At 40.1% G+C, this 13,830-nt stretch overlaps 1 protein-coding gene across 2 annotated transcripts in view; it reads right to left on the bottom strand.

The window, feature by feature from the left end:
- LOC306767499 (glutamate receptor ionotropic, kainate 2-like) overlaps positions 1 to 13,830 on the bottom strand; it is a gene marked incomplete at both ends in the record, with an annotated part of 65,306 nt that overhangs the window by 35,237 nt on the left and 16,239 nt on the right. Inside the window, 5 exons of one of the 2 annotated variants that reach the window (XM_079255535.1) lie at positions 2,022 to 2,195; positions 3,630 to 3,683; positions 5,139 to 5,320; positions 7,826 to 8,089; positions 8,909 to 9,076. In XM_079255535.1, coding sequence (XP_079111661.1) covers positions 2,022 to 2,195; positions 3,630 to 3,683; positions 5,139 to 5,320; positions 7,826 to 8,089; positions 8,909 to 9,076 — 842 coding nt within the window. The remainder of the gene's footprint in view (positions 1 to 2,021; positions 2,196 to 3,629; positions 3,684 to 5,138; positions 5,321 to 7,825; positions 8,090 to 8,908; positions 9,077 to 13,830) is intronic. The other variant, XM_079255536.1, reaches the window with a different exon arrangement.

The raw sequence follows: 13,830 nt of genomic DNA, 5'->3' as shown, positions 1-13,830 counted from the left end.
TTGCGTGCACCTCTCAACACTCTACGTCCTCGCCCCATACCTCCTGCCCTTTCTCCTCTTCCTCCTCATCATCATCATAGCTCTCTGGCTGAAGTCCCACTCACCTTCCCCACCGCACTCCTCTTCATCCCATTTCAGTCAATCAATCCCTCATGAAACCGCAAGGTGACATGCACGGCGTTGTCTTGGTAACCATTGCTACACAACTGTTGCCTGGTCACCGGGCGCAAACAAGCTCAGAGCTCAGCAAGGTGTCTGTACTGCACAGACTCAGAATGAGGCTTTGGAGAGAAGCAATAAAAGGCTGGATGGAGGTCAGGGGGTGGAAGGTCACTCACCGGCTGCCGCAGTCCACCCTCTATTTAATTTAATGATACCATTCAAGGTGGATTCTCTGGCCTGAGTGCTGCAGCATAAATGTCAGGCAACCCTGCACATTAATTAAATACATTTTGCCACAGAAAAACCACAAGTTATCTTAAACTATTTCAACTCACATTTATAAAGTTGGTGCAGAAATATTTTCCATCACCAGGACTGTTCCTCCATTATGCATTTATCATTCCATTAAAATGACGGTGCTTTCATATTCCTACTGAAATCTCTTCTTTCACTCATTATATGGAACTAAATTAAGAGGAAACACTTTAAAGAATGAAATGAATCAGAGCTCAGACTTATAAATAGACCATACTAATGAAGCACTTTGTCAAGCTTGCCTCTGGACCTATTATTTATTACTATTAAATGACATTTCTAGTCCAGTGAGGTATGTCAATAAGAAATATAAGACATGACAAAATGATTCATGCAATACTAATTAATCATTTCTGCATTTCAATACCAATATCCATTAATTTCTGGTGAAGGGATAAAAAAAAAAAAAAAAAAAAAAAAAAAAATCAACCTCTTTGTACTTTGCATTAATTTTTTCTGCGTATATAACTACTGTACTTATTTTTATACATCTGAGTGCTGCACAGAAAAAGAGGGGTATAAAGCAGCTTGAAGAGAATGCTGTATGATATTTCTATATTTAAAGCAGTATGTTGCAGTTTCTCCACAAGATCTGACATTAAACTGTTGTTGATGTGCATGAGACGGAAAACAATCTGACTGATAGTGTGCATTCATTTCTCTCATCATATGTAAGAAAGAATTAAGACTGTGAATGAATAAACACTCTGTGCTGCGTATAATCCAAAGGCTTGTCTAGAAGCCTTCGATGAAAAGACACATCTTACATTACAATGATTTTTCATGCTAGATCTTCTGTCTGCCAGGAAAAACAAGAGGCTGGCTAGAACAAGGGGGGAAAAAAAGGTGTTTGTCTCCAAGGAAGGTGCTGCGAGGGAGGTGGAGTAAATTGACTGTTTACAGCAACAGACCCAGAGAGGGACCTTGAATGTCCATGACGAGCTCCATTCCTTTTTTCACTTTCAAATCACCTTATCCCTGGGTTTTCTGGATGGCAGCCTAAAAAAACCAAGGCCATAATTTCCATCCAATTTGCTCCCTCTCTCTGCATGAACACTGACAGATTGTCATATTTTGGCCATGCTCCCAGAGGAGAGTTGTGAGAGGCAGGAGGGCAGATAAACGGCTATTACCATTCACACCGGCTCATTACTGAGCATTTAGACCCAGGAACACAGACTCAAAAAAGCTCCATGCAGAGGGTATTTATGCTGCTCCTGTACCCACCCTAGGAACTCTGCACCACTGAGCTCGTGATTGACAACTCACACTCAGTCAATCTCGTCTTCTTGATGAAGTATTATATATTTCAAAACACTGACTTGTTCCATCAACAATCATCTATAAATCCATAACGGTGACTTTTCATAAACACAACCGCCTGCAGTATAAAATTCCCAAAGGTGCATTTGCTATATGTCTGCCATCAGATGGTGTATGGTCACTTGGACATTGACAAATGAAGTACAGCTGTTGCCCTGATTTTGCATGCACAGCATAATGTGCATTACTTAAGCAACATAAAAAGATTTAAGCCTACGTACTGTCATGAATCCATCCAGGAGGCCAGAGTCTGGTTTGGGTGGGGCTTGTAGCCGCTCCATTGACCACTTCTCGATGATTGATGACACCTGAGAGTTTTCTGTATTGAGGATGCGGAACCCGGTCATGTTGACTCCGCTGTAGCGATACGGTTCCATGTCAAGGGCGAAAAGGTCCTAGAAGCAAAAGTATCAAAACCATATGTAGTTAATTCAATATCCCACTGTTTTACAGCTCTCATGTGGGCAATTAGGAAAAATCAGCACAGTGGCAGCTTAGATCCAAGAACTAAGAGAAGAGAGATACACTTGAAGGCATTTGAATAGTTATTGTGTGTCGTGCTGATGCAGTAGCCTTGATTACGGCAAGACTTTCAAGGTTACAGGCAGGCTTTTGGTGAATTGCCATCTATCATGTGGAAGTGAAAGGACAACCCAATTGTCCTGCATACAGCATGCCTGGCATCTAACCAGGCAGATGTCTCTGGGACGCAACAACACAGCTGAAAGAGCAACAGCAGGTGAGGGGACGCGGAATGGGGCTGCCATGGTCAATATTTGCTGTTCCAAAAACAGCATGGATGTTTGGTACCAGTACACAGCAGCTCAGGCCAGCGCAGTGTCTCCCATTCTGCCAAACACTGGCTGGAGTCAAAGTAGGCATGTTTCCATCCTGACAAGCAGTAGTATGCCACGGAGTCTGACCTATGATCACTATTTCCTTTTTTTCCCCCTCAATGACTTAACTATCGTCATTCCCTCCCTTTCCTTCTAGATGTGTTTTTGTACATGTATGTGGATTCACTAGGGATGGTTACATTCAGGCACTGTCTTTGTCGCGCTGGTTTTCTCCAACTTTATCTCCAGCCTTTCTCGCCGGGCTCCAAACAGCACAGAATGCAACTTGTTTGCTATAGAACCATAATAGCTGAAATGGGTGAGAGTCTTATCTGTTCAGGGCTATTATCAGAGCTTTCAGTCCCCTGTTCTCTGGGCTTGGGGAGGATGCACTGCTTTTCATCTGAAGCACAGTAGCAAGCAATCTTTGTAGTGGCCAGATCAAAGAACTTTGGAGACCAGAGTCAAAATAAAATACCTCCACCTGCTTTTGTCTCCTACACTAAGAGTTGTGGTCAGCCAGGTAATGTATAAGGTTGGTGCTGGATTTTGGAAATGCACCAAAGTTAAACCTGTACAACTAATAGTTTAAGATGCAATGAGTACATAAACTCCTTGACAGTAATTCAGCCTTTAAATTCAGCCTGTTTCTATAGGTTTGTGCTTGGCATCAAAATGATTCACACACAAAGAAAATAATGGAATATTTATCTTCGACTTGCTCTGAGTTGAACTGCGTTCAATTTTACTCCCAGAGAAGAAAAATTGCTATCAGACACTCAGACAGATGGATGAATTTTACCTTGCAACAAGCAAAACAGATAAGTGTTTGCACTACAATAGGCCCAGAAAAATAAGCTGTCCAAAACATACATTATCAGATGACAGTGCTGTGAAAAAACAACAACAAAAAAGCCAAAACAAAACAAAAGAAAGAGAGAAGATAAATAGAAAAGAGAATTTAAAAAAGAAAAGAAGTAATGGTGTACTCACCAGTGTAGTAAAAATATAATGGTAATACTCGGTCATCATCCCCATTGCTAGGGCCTACAAGGAGAAAAGAGGGGAAGGCAAGAAGTGCATCTTAAAAAGAAAATAACTATATTTATCTGAATTATTTATTTGCTTGGCATGATTATTTTGAAACCGATGAAAGACTCATGAAAACTAAATTAGTTAAATGGAAAAAAATCTCTTCCAAAAACTTCAATGACATTTCATTTTCTATTTTGTCTAAGTTTCCCTACAAATCAAAATGTGCTTTTTACACTGATATACATACAGTTTATTTCACAGTGGGCAAAGTACCTCACAAATACCTTGCTGTTTTCAGTGAGAATACCAAGAGAAAGATTCACAGCAAAAAAAAAAAAAAAAAGAGCTTGTTGTCATGACAACACTAGCATTGCAGTTGTTGGAAAGTGACATGCAGATAAAAACAAGCGATCCTCAGGTGTGGGCATCTGTGTATCTGGATGTAATTTGAAGGTTATTGAATTGATATATATTTAAGTGCAGATTGCAGTATTGAATTCTTCGTGTACATTGCAAACTGAATTCTTGATGTTTGGCAAAGATATTCTATGAAGAGTTTAACCAAAAGTGTCCTTGGAGAAAAAGTCTTTTTCATGTTTCTTATTCATAATACTCACAATGTAATGTACAAAGTTCTGTTGAGTATTTGATAAACACCACGCCATCTACCAGGTTTGTTTTCTTTGCTGTGTTATAGGTTCATGTGTGTCCTTGGGTGACGACAAATAAAAAGCTCTCTATTCAGTGTAATAAATAATCATTCTTGTTGCTTTGTATCCCGTAGACACAAAGCTGTATCGAGAATCCAACAGTGCAATATTCTTCTGAGGAGACTTGAGTTCAATAAGAACCCCCACAGTTCTCATAAATAATGTGTTTCTGTTAAATGAACTTAACATGCCTATGAGCAGAGTTACACTTTCTAATTTAAAAAAAAAAAAGAAAAAAAAAACTTTATTGTGCAATGAAGAGCATCCATTAGGATGGGTCAGTAGTCAAGATCTAATATTCCACAAAGAGATTAAAGATGTACAGAGCAGAAAGGAGGTACCAAATCATTTGCATCAGTGCTTAACAAGAGAAAGAGTAATAAAGGGAACACACATGAGCTCATTGTTTTAGCACTTATTCATAATGAATGAATAATGAGCCTATGCACTCAGTGCTGAGTGCATGAGGGGGGAATTATGTAGATTTTGTGACTGTAGGTAACTTATTTTTAATTAAATTCAGAAAACAATGTGATGAAATTGCTCATTTTATTCCAAAATGTCCTATCAGCTTAGTTCCTCTTACTATTTACATAATCGTTTCAAACTGAATTGTATAAGGCCTAAAAGTTTTTATCACTCTAACACTGGTGCTTTCCATCATCTCATATCTGTTTAGCAATCTGCGAAAAAAGTCAAAGCCTTTATTTCTGCAGTCAGCCTCAGAAACTATCATGACTTAATGCGCTAGCCTCACCTGTTTCAGGATCCAAGCTGCCATCTCATGTCCACAATCAAAGATGACGTGGAACTCCTTCGCCTTCTTCATCTCCTTTAGAAGTGGCTTGGCGTCCTTGGTCTCTGTGGGCAGCTGTCGGATCTTCAAACGAATGTTGTATCGTGACGGGGCCTTGATCAGCTCCTGCAGTCGAATGAGACCTGCGGACAAAGAGGGTGCATATAGCATGAAAGAGGAATTTTAAAGATGCTGCAACATAGTGTGTTTGATCTGTCGCCATTTTGAAGTATCTGTGATTCTAAGGGTGCCATGAAAACCAACTGGAATCAGGTTTTCTCAGCAGAAAAAGGCTCATATGCATGCCTTTCTAATCCACAGTCAATTGATCCTCCTACTCATGCTTGGCAAGCAAACAAGCTGCTACAGACTTATCAAGAGAATGTAACACCAAGCCAGTACATTGCATTCTTTTATACCAAAAGCACCAAATAGAAAGACCCCAGATCTGCACCTTCCTACATTAACTTCCAATCTGACAGAAGCTCCCAAAATGTTGATTTGCTCTTGTGTTCCACGGCACAATACAGAAGCGCTGAACAGGTTCAATTTGATCGTGATGGAAAGCCATGGTCAATCCTGCCTCCTCTGCCTCTCTCACACACACTTCAGATGTGTTCTGATGAGACAGGCTCTGTTTGCCCAGCTTGTACTTTCCCCGAGGGAGCCTGACGCCGCCATCACATATTGAGCTACAATCTTCACCTTTCATTTCTCGACCACACGTTCAGGTAGAAAGCTCTCCGGGAGATACTGTGATGAGATTACAATGAGTTTCTCTCTCAGTAAAGAACTTCAGAGTCCAGGGATGAAAGGGGCCGGATTGATGGGAGAGATGATTACTTGTCATGGGTATAAAAATGGATGGAGCAGAGAGGATAGTTTGAGAGGGAACTGGAGTGAGATAGGTTTTTTTTCTTTTTTTTTTTTCTTCATGTGGAACCACTTTAAGATAGCTCAGCCGATTTTTTATTTTGAAACGAAGTGCTGTGTGAGCAGTTTAATGGTCTTACTGTGAGTGGGGCTGGGCCTCCCTCAGGCCTATAGAAAAATTGGTGTGAAATAGATACATGCAGGTCTTGTTGCGAAGAGAACCACATTGGGGAGGAATACTAAACCACTGAGAACTGTCCTCAGGTAATCCCAATAGATCCCTGCTTTGGGGCATGTCTGCTTCTCCCTGTTTTTGTTCTTACTGACACTTTGGGAGGTGTTAAGCAAGAAAAAAAAAAACCTGTCAGGGGAGCTCAACGTTTGGGAAACACTGTCAGCGTGGATGTTTGTGAGCTCTGGCTAATGCCTTCAGACTTTCCCCCTGGATCTTCTAACGGCTGTGTGTGAATATTTTATCCCCTCCGATAGTTTTTCCTGCCAGACGTCAGATAGGCTCCAATCAGCAGTGCAGGGCCCTGGAGCATGAAGCTGTGTGATTATAGCCTGAGACTGGGTAGAAGCGGAGGGGGGAAGCAACACAGCTATGCAGCTGTCACACTTTTCAGGGCGTCAGGTGTCTTACAGCAGAAAAGCTCCATTGAGGAGGCCCTGACAGAGAGAGAGGGAGAGAGGGGGACGATAGAGGCGAGAGGTCATCTCTTGGCATCTCTTCGGGACAGTTTGAGGGAGATGGAGGGTGTTAACGTACTGAGCTCAGGGGGAGGAAGTGAAGAGAGGTCAAGGAGATGAGTCAGAATAATGTGGCAAGTGGGATGAGCCACTGGGATATAATTCGAGGTCAACATATAGGTGCTAGAGGGCTGCAGTATTGGCGTTTTACTGAAATTTATGGCAGGTGTGTAAGGATAAATACAAGGAGGACAGAAATAGCCATGAATGTAATCATTTGAAGACAAATAAATTGTTTAAAGGAACAGAAAAAGCTTTTGTATAAATTTAGCAGCATGACTAAATATGACAACTATTTGTCCATATGAGCAAAAGGGGAGAGAATTCATCAAGCAAATTGTCTAAAAAAATGCATATATTTTTTTAATTTGCATAATTTCTTATCTGTTAGGCAATAAATTTAATACATTACTTGTATTTAGTGTTTAACTGTATCATGTCAAGATGATCATAAATTGTGCATAAACAGTTGAATAGCGTCATCTTCTCCAGAGTGATTACACTTCATAAAAGTATTACAGCTAAAACACAACTGGCCCTAATAAATGCATATTATGTGCCACCTCAAACCTTACAGTATAGACAGACTCACAGACACGTTTGATAGCAACCCTCAGAGATCAAGTGTCTGCGTGTACTTAGTGGCTGTTGTCAACACCCACATACTACAGTTCTGCATTGCATTAATCTGAAGAGACACTGGGTCATTCTGGGTAATGTGGTTTTGTCTTCTTTTTTTTCCATGCTGCTGCTCACTCTCCTGGAAGACTGACATGGGCAGCACCTGGAGGACTGAGGCAAAACAGTAAGCTATTGATTTCTGAATTAACTTGACAGGTTACAAAGCGCTCGCTGAACTCTGAGAGGCAGTGCCATGTTTTGTATCTCACCTAGCTCCTATTTTTTTTTTTTTTTCCCTGAGATTTTTTTTTTTTTTTTTTGTGTAAATGTTGCAGGTTTTAACAATCATCACATTCATCATACGACAGACACGCCGATAGAGTGAAGACAGACACCATCTGTACCTGTACCTGTGCTGTCGTCATAAACCACAGTGACTGTTCTCCACTTGAAGAAGTGCACCAGGTCAAGGATGGCTCGACTGAGGGAGGAGAAGTCAGGGTAGAGGCTGACATAGTAAGAGTCCCTGTTGTCTGACACTTGATGCTTCCACTTCGTCTGGATGTGTGGCACTCCCAATGCATTGCAGATGGATTGGACCGCATTAGCTGAAGAGCTATGCGAGGGGCCAAAAATGGCCGCCACTCCAAGGGAAAGCTGATCACATGCTGGTAAAAAAAAAAGAAACAGTGAATTGAAAACCAGTTTTTATCATAATAATACATTAGATTTCTGGGCTCCCTTTGTGCTCTAATAGCCTTTATCACCCCAAAGCATCCAAATTAATACTTGATATTATTCAGGATAAAGCTAGTTATAATTAGGGCACATGGATGGGTGTTTTGGTTGGGATGGCAACCAGATGGCAGGAATATTGTGGTATATATTATATACTGATGGCTACTATATATTATATATTATATATTATATACTGATGGTCACAAATATACCGCCTGGTGCGGTATATTTGTGACGTGAGACACAGAGGCAGAGATGAGGGGAAAAGTAAATAATTTACAAAAACTGAGTACGTCAAACTGTTTTTCCTTTCATGTTTATTATTAACTCTAAGGCTCATAAATAAAATCTTTCACCTGGAGGCTTTATCAGAAACTTGGCTTACTAACTAGATTTTTTTTTTTTTTTTTTTTTTTGGAGGGGGGGGGGGGGGGGGGGGGGGGGTAGGTATTTCTGGACACTGCATTTTTGTGCATTCAACTCAATTGGATAATTAAAAAAAAGGAATGACACTTTTGTGATTTATTTGTGGTGCTCAGTAGGTGTTTGTATGACTATAAATCAGTCAATTTGCAAGTGTGCCACATATATGATATTTATTCAGACAAAATTAGTAAGTTTCATCATGTTTCATCATCTTTAGCTAAATTATTTTTTTGGGTTCTCTCCACAGAAGAGTGCAAAATGTTTAGACTCACATAAGAGAAGATGCATCACATTGACCTACAATAGCATTTCCGTGTACTCACCTTTCCGGGAGGCTTCAAAGCTGTCAAAGATGTTTATTCTCTGGATGTCATAAGTCAGTGTGGTGTTGGGGAGCAATGTGCGGTTCCTGTTGATTGTGTTCAAGGCAAATTTAAAGGCTAGTTCCTCCGCTCCAGAGGGGCCACTCTCAATGGATTCAAAGATTCCCCCTGAGGATTAGGGAAAAAAAAGGTAGTAAGAGTTCTGAATAGTCACTTTAGATAACTGTAATTGCAATGGATTTCTTAACACAAACCACATTCAGGTAAATGATCGATATGATGCAGGCCATTACAGCTCAAGCAGCAAAATAATTTGTATCTCTTAACTTCATATTATTGAGACTATTATGATCACTGTACACAGCTCAGTCTTTCGCTGACATGAAACAGATTTATATTGCAGAAAAGACAGTTGAATCTCAGCTGATTTGCATTCTGTGGGAGTAGTTGGTATAATTATAGGCAATTAGTTGCATTGGGAGGTGAGTTCAGGGGCGGTTGCCCTTCTTTAACTCCTTCGCTCAGCCTTGACAGAAAGGTTCACTGTTCCATTTTGTTCCATTGATTTCAATGATTCTCAAATAGGAGGTGAGCAAATAAAGCTAGGCAAGAGAGTAGGGAAGATAGAAATTAAGGCACAAAGGTCATTGGGGAAACAATTCACAATTTGTAATGGTTTGTAAAGCAAGGCCTGAACACAGAGACCATCAGTAAAATCAGAAAAAAAAAATATCTGGGCATATAAATATTAAAATAAATCAACTCTACATCATATGTACTCGTAATAGGAGATAATCCTGATGGCAATACAATGACGAGCCTGTCTTTGAAATCATGTAACCTTTTCTGTAAGCAAGGATACAACTTTGCAATGCTCAGAAATAAACAGAAAAATATATCTAAGCATACTGTTTCACTACAACAGAAAGTAATTACTACAGAAAATTAACATGCTGTCAAAAAAAAAAACCTTGTTAATTATTTCTGGCAGAAAATATATCATTACAGCTCCAGATGTTCAATCAAAACGCTTCAGAATCCCAAATAAAAGTAGTTTTTGAGCCCAACCTTGATAAATGTGTCTCATTTTATTATGATTATGCCAAAACTAAATAAGCTGTATGCATTAGGCTACTTATGTCAGTCCCCAAGTGTTCCAACTAAATTTACATGGCTGTGTTTTGTATGTGCCTAAGAATACACAAAAATTGGATTAAATGCTATTATTGAGAATGATGGCTGAATATTTCCATGCACCCATCATTAGGATGGATTAAAACCATCTTACCAGTGTAGCATCAGAAACTGCAGTGGGATCAAACTATTTCCACCCATAAAAAACAAATAAAATATAAAAAATAAAAAAAAGAAAACAATACCTTCCAACAGTCGGTACACCTTTGAAAGTGGACCGAATCTTAAGAAAGCTTTGCTGAATTCAAAGTTAAAAGAGAATGTATGAGGGGAAAAAGATGAAAGGGAGGCTGTGAGAGCAGCACTGAGAAATACTCTTGGGGACTACAGTGGAGTTCAGGAGTCCATCCACGGCTCCCATCCTCTCAAAGGGCATAGAGCCAGATTGACGAAATCCAAACTGAAAAAGTTTAAAGCCTGTTTATTGATTCAATTACAGAGAGCGAGAGAAAAGTCAAATTGAAAGAGAAAAAGACAGAGAGAGTGATGCATTTTTAAAAGAGGCAAGAAAGGGAGAGGGATAGCTTTATAGTAATAGACATAGCCACTATAAATAGCATCTGGCCGAGGCAGGGAATGATAGAAAATGAGTGCAGGAGGGCAAAGAAGATGTCATTAACCCAGGGAAGTAAGATTTATCACTGTCACTATGGTGCAGCCATATATTGGGGTCTTTTACTCTGTTTTATGATATTATTATTCATATAATATCAAAATGAGCCTAAGTGGAAGAGGATGCAGTGTTGCATAAAATTGATGGCATACTTTAAAAAACACTAAAGTACATGTTTGTGCTTTACAATGTAACTGAGTGAGCTATAATGATACTTCTTTCTTTTTTTTTTTTTTTATTCTTCCTCTAAGGAGAAAAGGGATGTGATGTTGCTTTTCGTGACATTTCATTTAACTGAAATGGCAAATTAATCTTCAAAAGTACCAGCAGCAGAAAGTTGTCATTACTGATGATGGAAGTCATCTTGGTTTGCGCTCAGAGGAAATTATTATACCACCCATGCCATTTCATGAACGTGAAACTGAGCATAATATTCTCAGATATTCCCATCGTTTTTTTTTAAATTAGGAGAGATAAAGTAGCTTCAAGAACACAGAAGATTCCAAATCCCACATGTCAAACATTAAATGGACTTGTACTTATACAGTGCTTTTGCTGTCATGGTGACCACTCAAAGCACATTCACCCATTCACACACTCTCATGTCCCAAAAGGCACGTCTGAGGGCAACATAGGGTTCAGTGTCTTGTTAAAAAACACCTAGGCATGTTGTCAGGGGAAGCCTGGAATCAGTCCACCAACCGTCTTCCTCCTGAGCTACAGCTGAGGGTGAAATGAAAATAAAATGAAGTGAAAATAAAAATGACCACGGCTTGCTGTTTGCTTCTCCTTTGAATGCAGTGTTTTACATAAATTTCTGATTAATCTTCCTAAGGGTGCAGACCAAGGTATTGATTGCAGTGACTGATGATTCTGACATTTCTCCCAAGTGGACTTTATGCACCTTAGAGAAGACTTTCACCCATGTAGGGTTTCTTGCATATTTAGCTTGATTAAAGTCTTATAATACTCCCTTGATCATCCTTCTATCCATCCTCCTTTTGCTTGCTTTTGTGGTCTGTCTGATTGCAGGTGAATGAGTTACAGCTGAGATAATCAGTAAGTGTGTGTTGTGTGTATGTGTGTGTGTGTGTGTGTGTGTGAATTATGGAGTCACCATCATTGGGACTGGTGTGAATTATGGTGCAAATGAAAGGTCTGAGTGAGTTATGAGCTGGATAATCACCCTGACGAGAAAACAGGCCAGCTGATCTGAGGCTCTGTGCATGTGTGTGTATGTATACGTTTGTGTGTGTGTGTGTGTGTGTGTGTGTGTGTGCGGAGGGCAGAGAGAGAAAAATGGCAGGAATTTAAGTGCCAAGAGCTGTGCAGGAGAGTCTGTTTATTTTACACTCTTAACATTTCTGTGGAGACAATGAAGCATATTTTGTATTGAACATCATGTAATAACTTTTGTCACTGGTTTATCTTCTAACAGAAAAAAAATTCTGTCAAACAGAAAAGCTTCATCTGGTATGTTTAACAAACAATAGTAATAGACTAACCTTGAAATTCATGTAAAATAAAACGTTTTCAGAGCAGTTTGGAGAAATGCTTAAAGTCAAGGCTATATATGGTTGTCTTCGGTGCACTGCAAATACTTGCAGAGAGAATAGATTCTTAAAGAAAATTGTTACTTACAAACTTTGAATAGAAAAAAACAGCTTTCTCAGCTCAAGGATGTTCTGTAAAATGGGGGATGCAAGGTGGATATGTTGCCATAGTAACTCATCTATACGCTGGCTAAGTAGCATCAGCAGCTTTGGAATCTGAGCAGCTGATTGGTGAAGGAAGGGAGTCGAGACAATATGAACGACTTGTGTATGTGACTAATGGCCAGGAGTGCAGCTGCAGGATGGTAGTAGGCTGTAGGGTGGCTGCCATGGCAACCAGCAAGAAACCCTTTGGCTAAGGCAAAAGGTCCAGGTATGCACACAAAGTCCCTCAGTTAGGCTTTAAGACCTCCACCCACCCACTACACTCCAACCCCATGCCCTGTTTCTGTCTGCTTCCATCTTTCAGCCACTGAAGATCAGTGTTCAGAGCCAATAGGCGGGAAGCAAAAGTGATGGAAGCGCTCCATAAATATCACTGAAATTCCCAGTGGGAGCGCTCCCTGACATGTTTGGCGGTGAATGGGACATGATGCATGAAGGCCTGCGGAGAGTTGCCGCCCCTGGTCATTAATCTGAAGTTCCCCTTGGTAGAATGCTCGAGTGACCTTCCTATGCAGCACAGCCTCTACCTGAAGATCCCCAGATATCTGACCAGAGCATGGGATCTATCCCATATGCAGGACACTCACGTGGGCTACTATAGCACACAAACAAGCCACAAATAGAGGTGGTGTCAACAAAACTCTACCACTGGAGAGTATAGACTTGTCACACATTTTTTTTTGTTTTTTTGAGGTGTGAGATTTTCCTCTGTTGTGGTCTACATGCATGGACAGAGAGACTTTCTGTTTCTATATTACTTGTGACAGAGGTAACACATAAAAATGCAGTATCTTCTAATACATTGGTCCAACATGTTATGACTTCTCTTTCTCATTATTGATAGACGCTTGCTTAGACTCCTTCCGAGTTACACATTCACATGCCGGGGCCCTTGCAACGTTTCATTTACATGTTAGAAAGTAAAATTTCCTTTTCCTACAGTCTCATCACCTCCAATATTAGTACTGATTAGAAGAAAGTAGGACACTACACAATGTATTCTCACCATCTATTTGCAGAATGAAAAGTGATGCAACATTTTGTGGATTTGCCACACATCTCTAGCAACATGAAAGATCAGTACACTGTGTAGTTATTCGTTCTGTGTCTGGTTTGGGTAAGAAAAGTTTTGGCATCGACAGCACAATATAAATAGTGTGCTTTCACTTGACCAAGGTTTTGGGAAAACAGTTACAATTTCCTTGTAAATTATGAAAGTTTTGCTGAGTTGTGTGGCCAGCAGCCAAAACGGGAAAATCCAGACTCTCCTTCTAACCTCCCACTTCTTCCAGCTCATCTCTGGACACTCCCAAACAACTTCATTCCTCAAATGTGTCCGGAGTCTCTTCCCAGTGGGATGTGTGTGGAACACCTCATCAAAAGGAAGCATCCAAACT

Source organism: Telmatherina bonti (genome assembly GCF_933228915.1).
Source record: "Telmatherina bonti genome assembly, chromosome: 16".
Classification (NCBI taxonomy): domain Eukaryota; kingdom Metazoa; phylum Chordata; class Actinopteri; order Atheriniformes; family Telmatherinidae; genus Telmatherina; species Telmatherina bonti.
The sequence above is the reverse complement of the archived record's forward strand: the minus strand, read 5'-3'. Positions and strand labels throughout refer to the sequence as shown.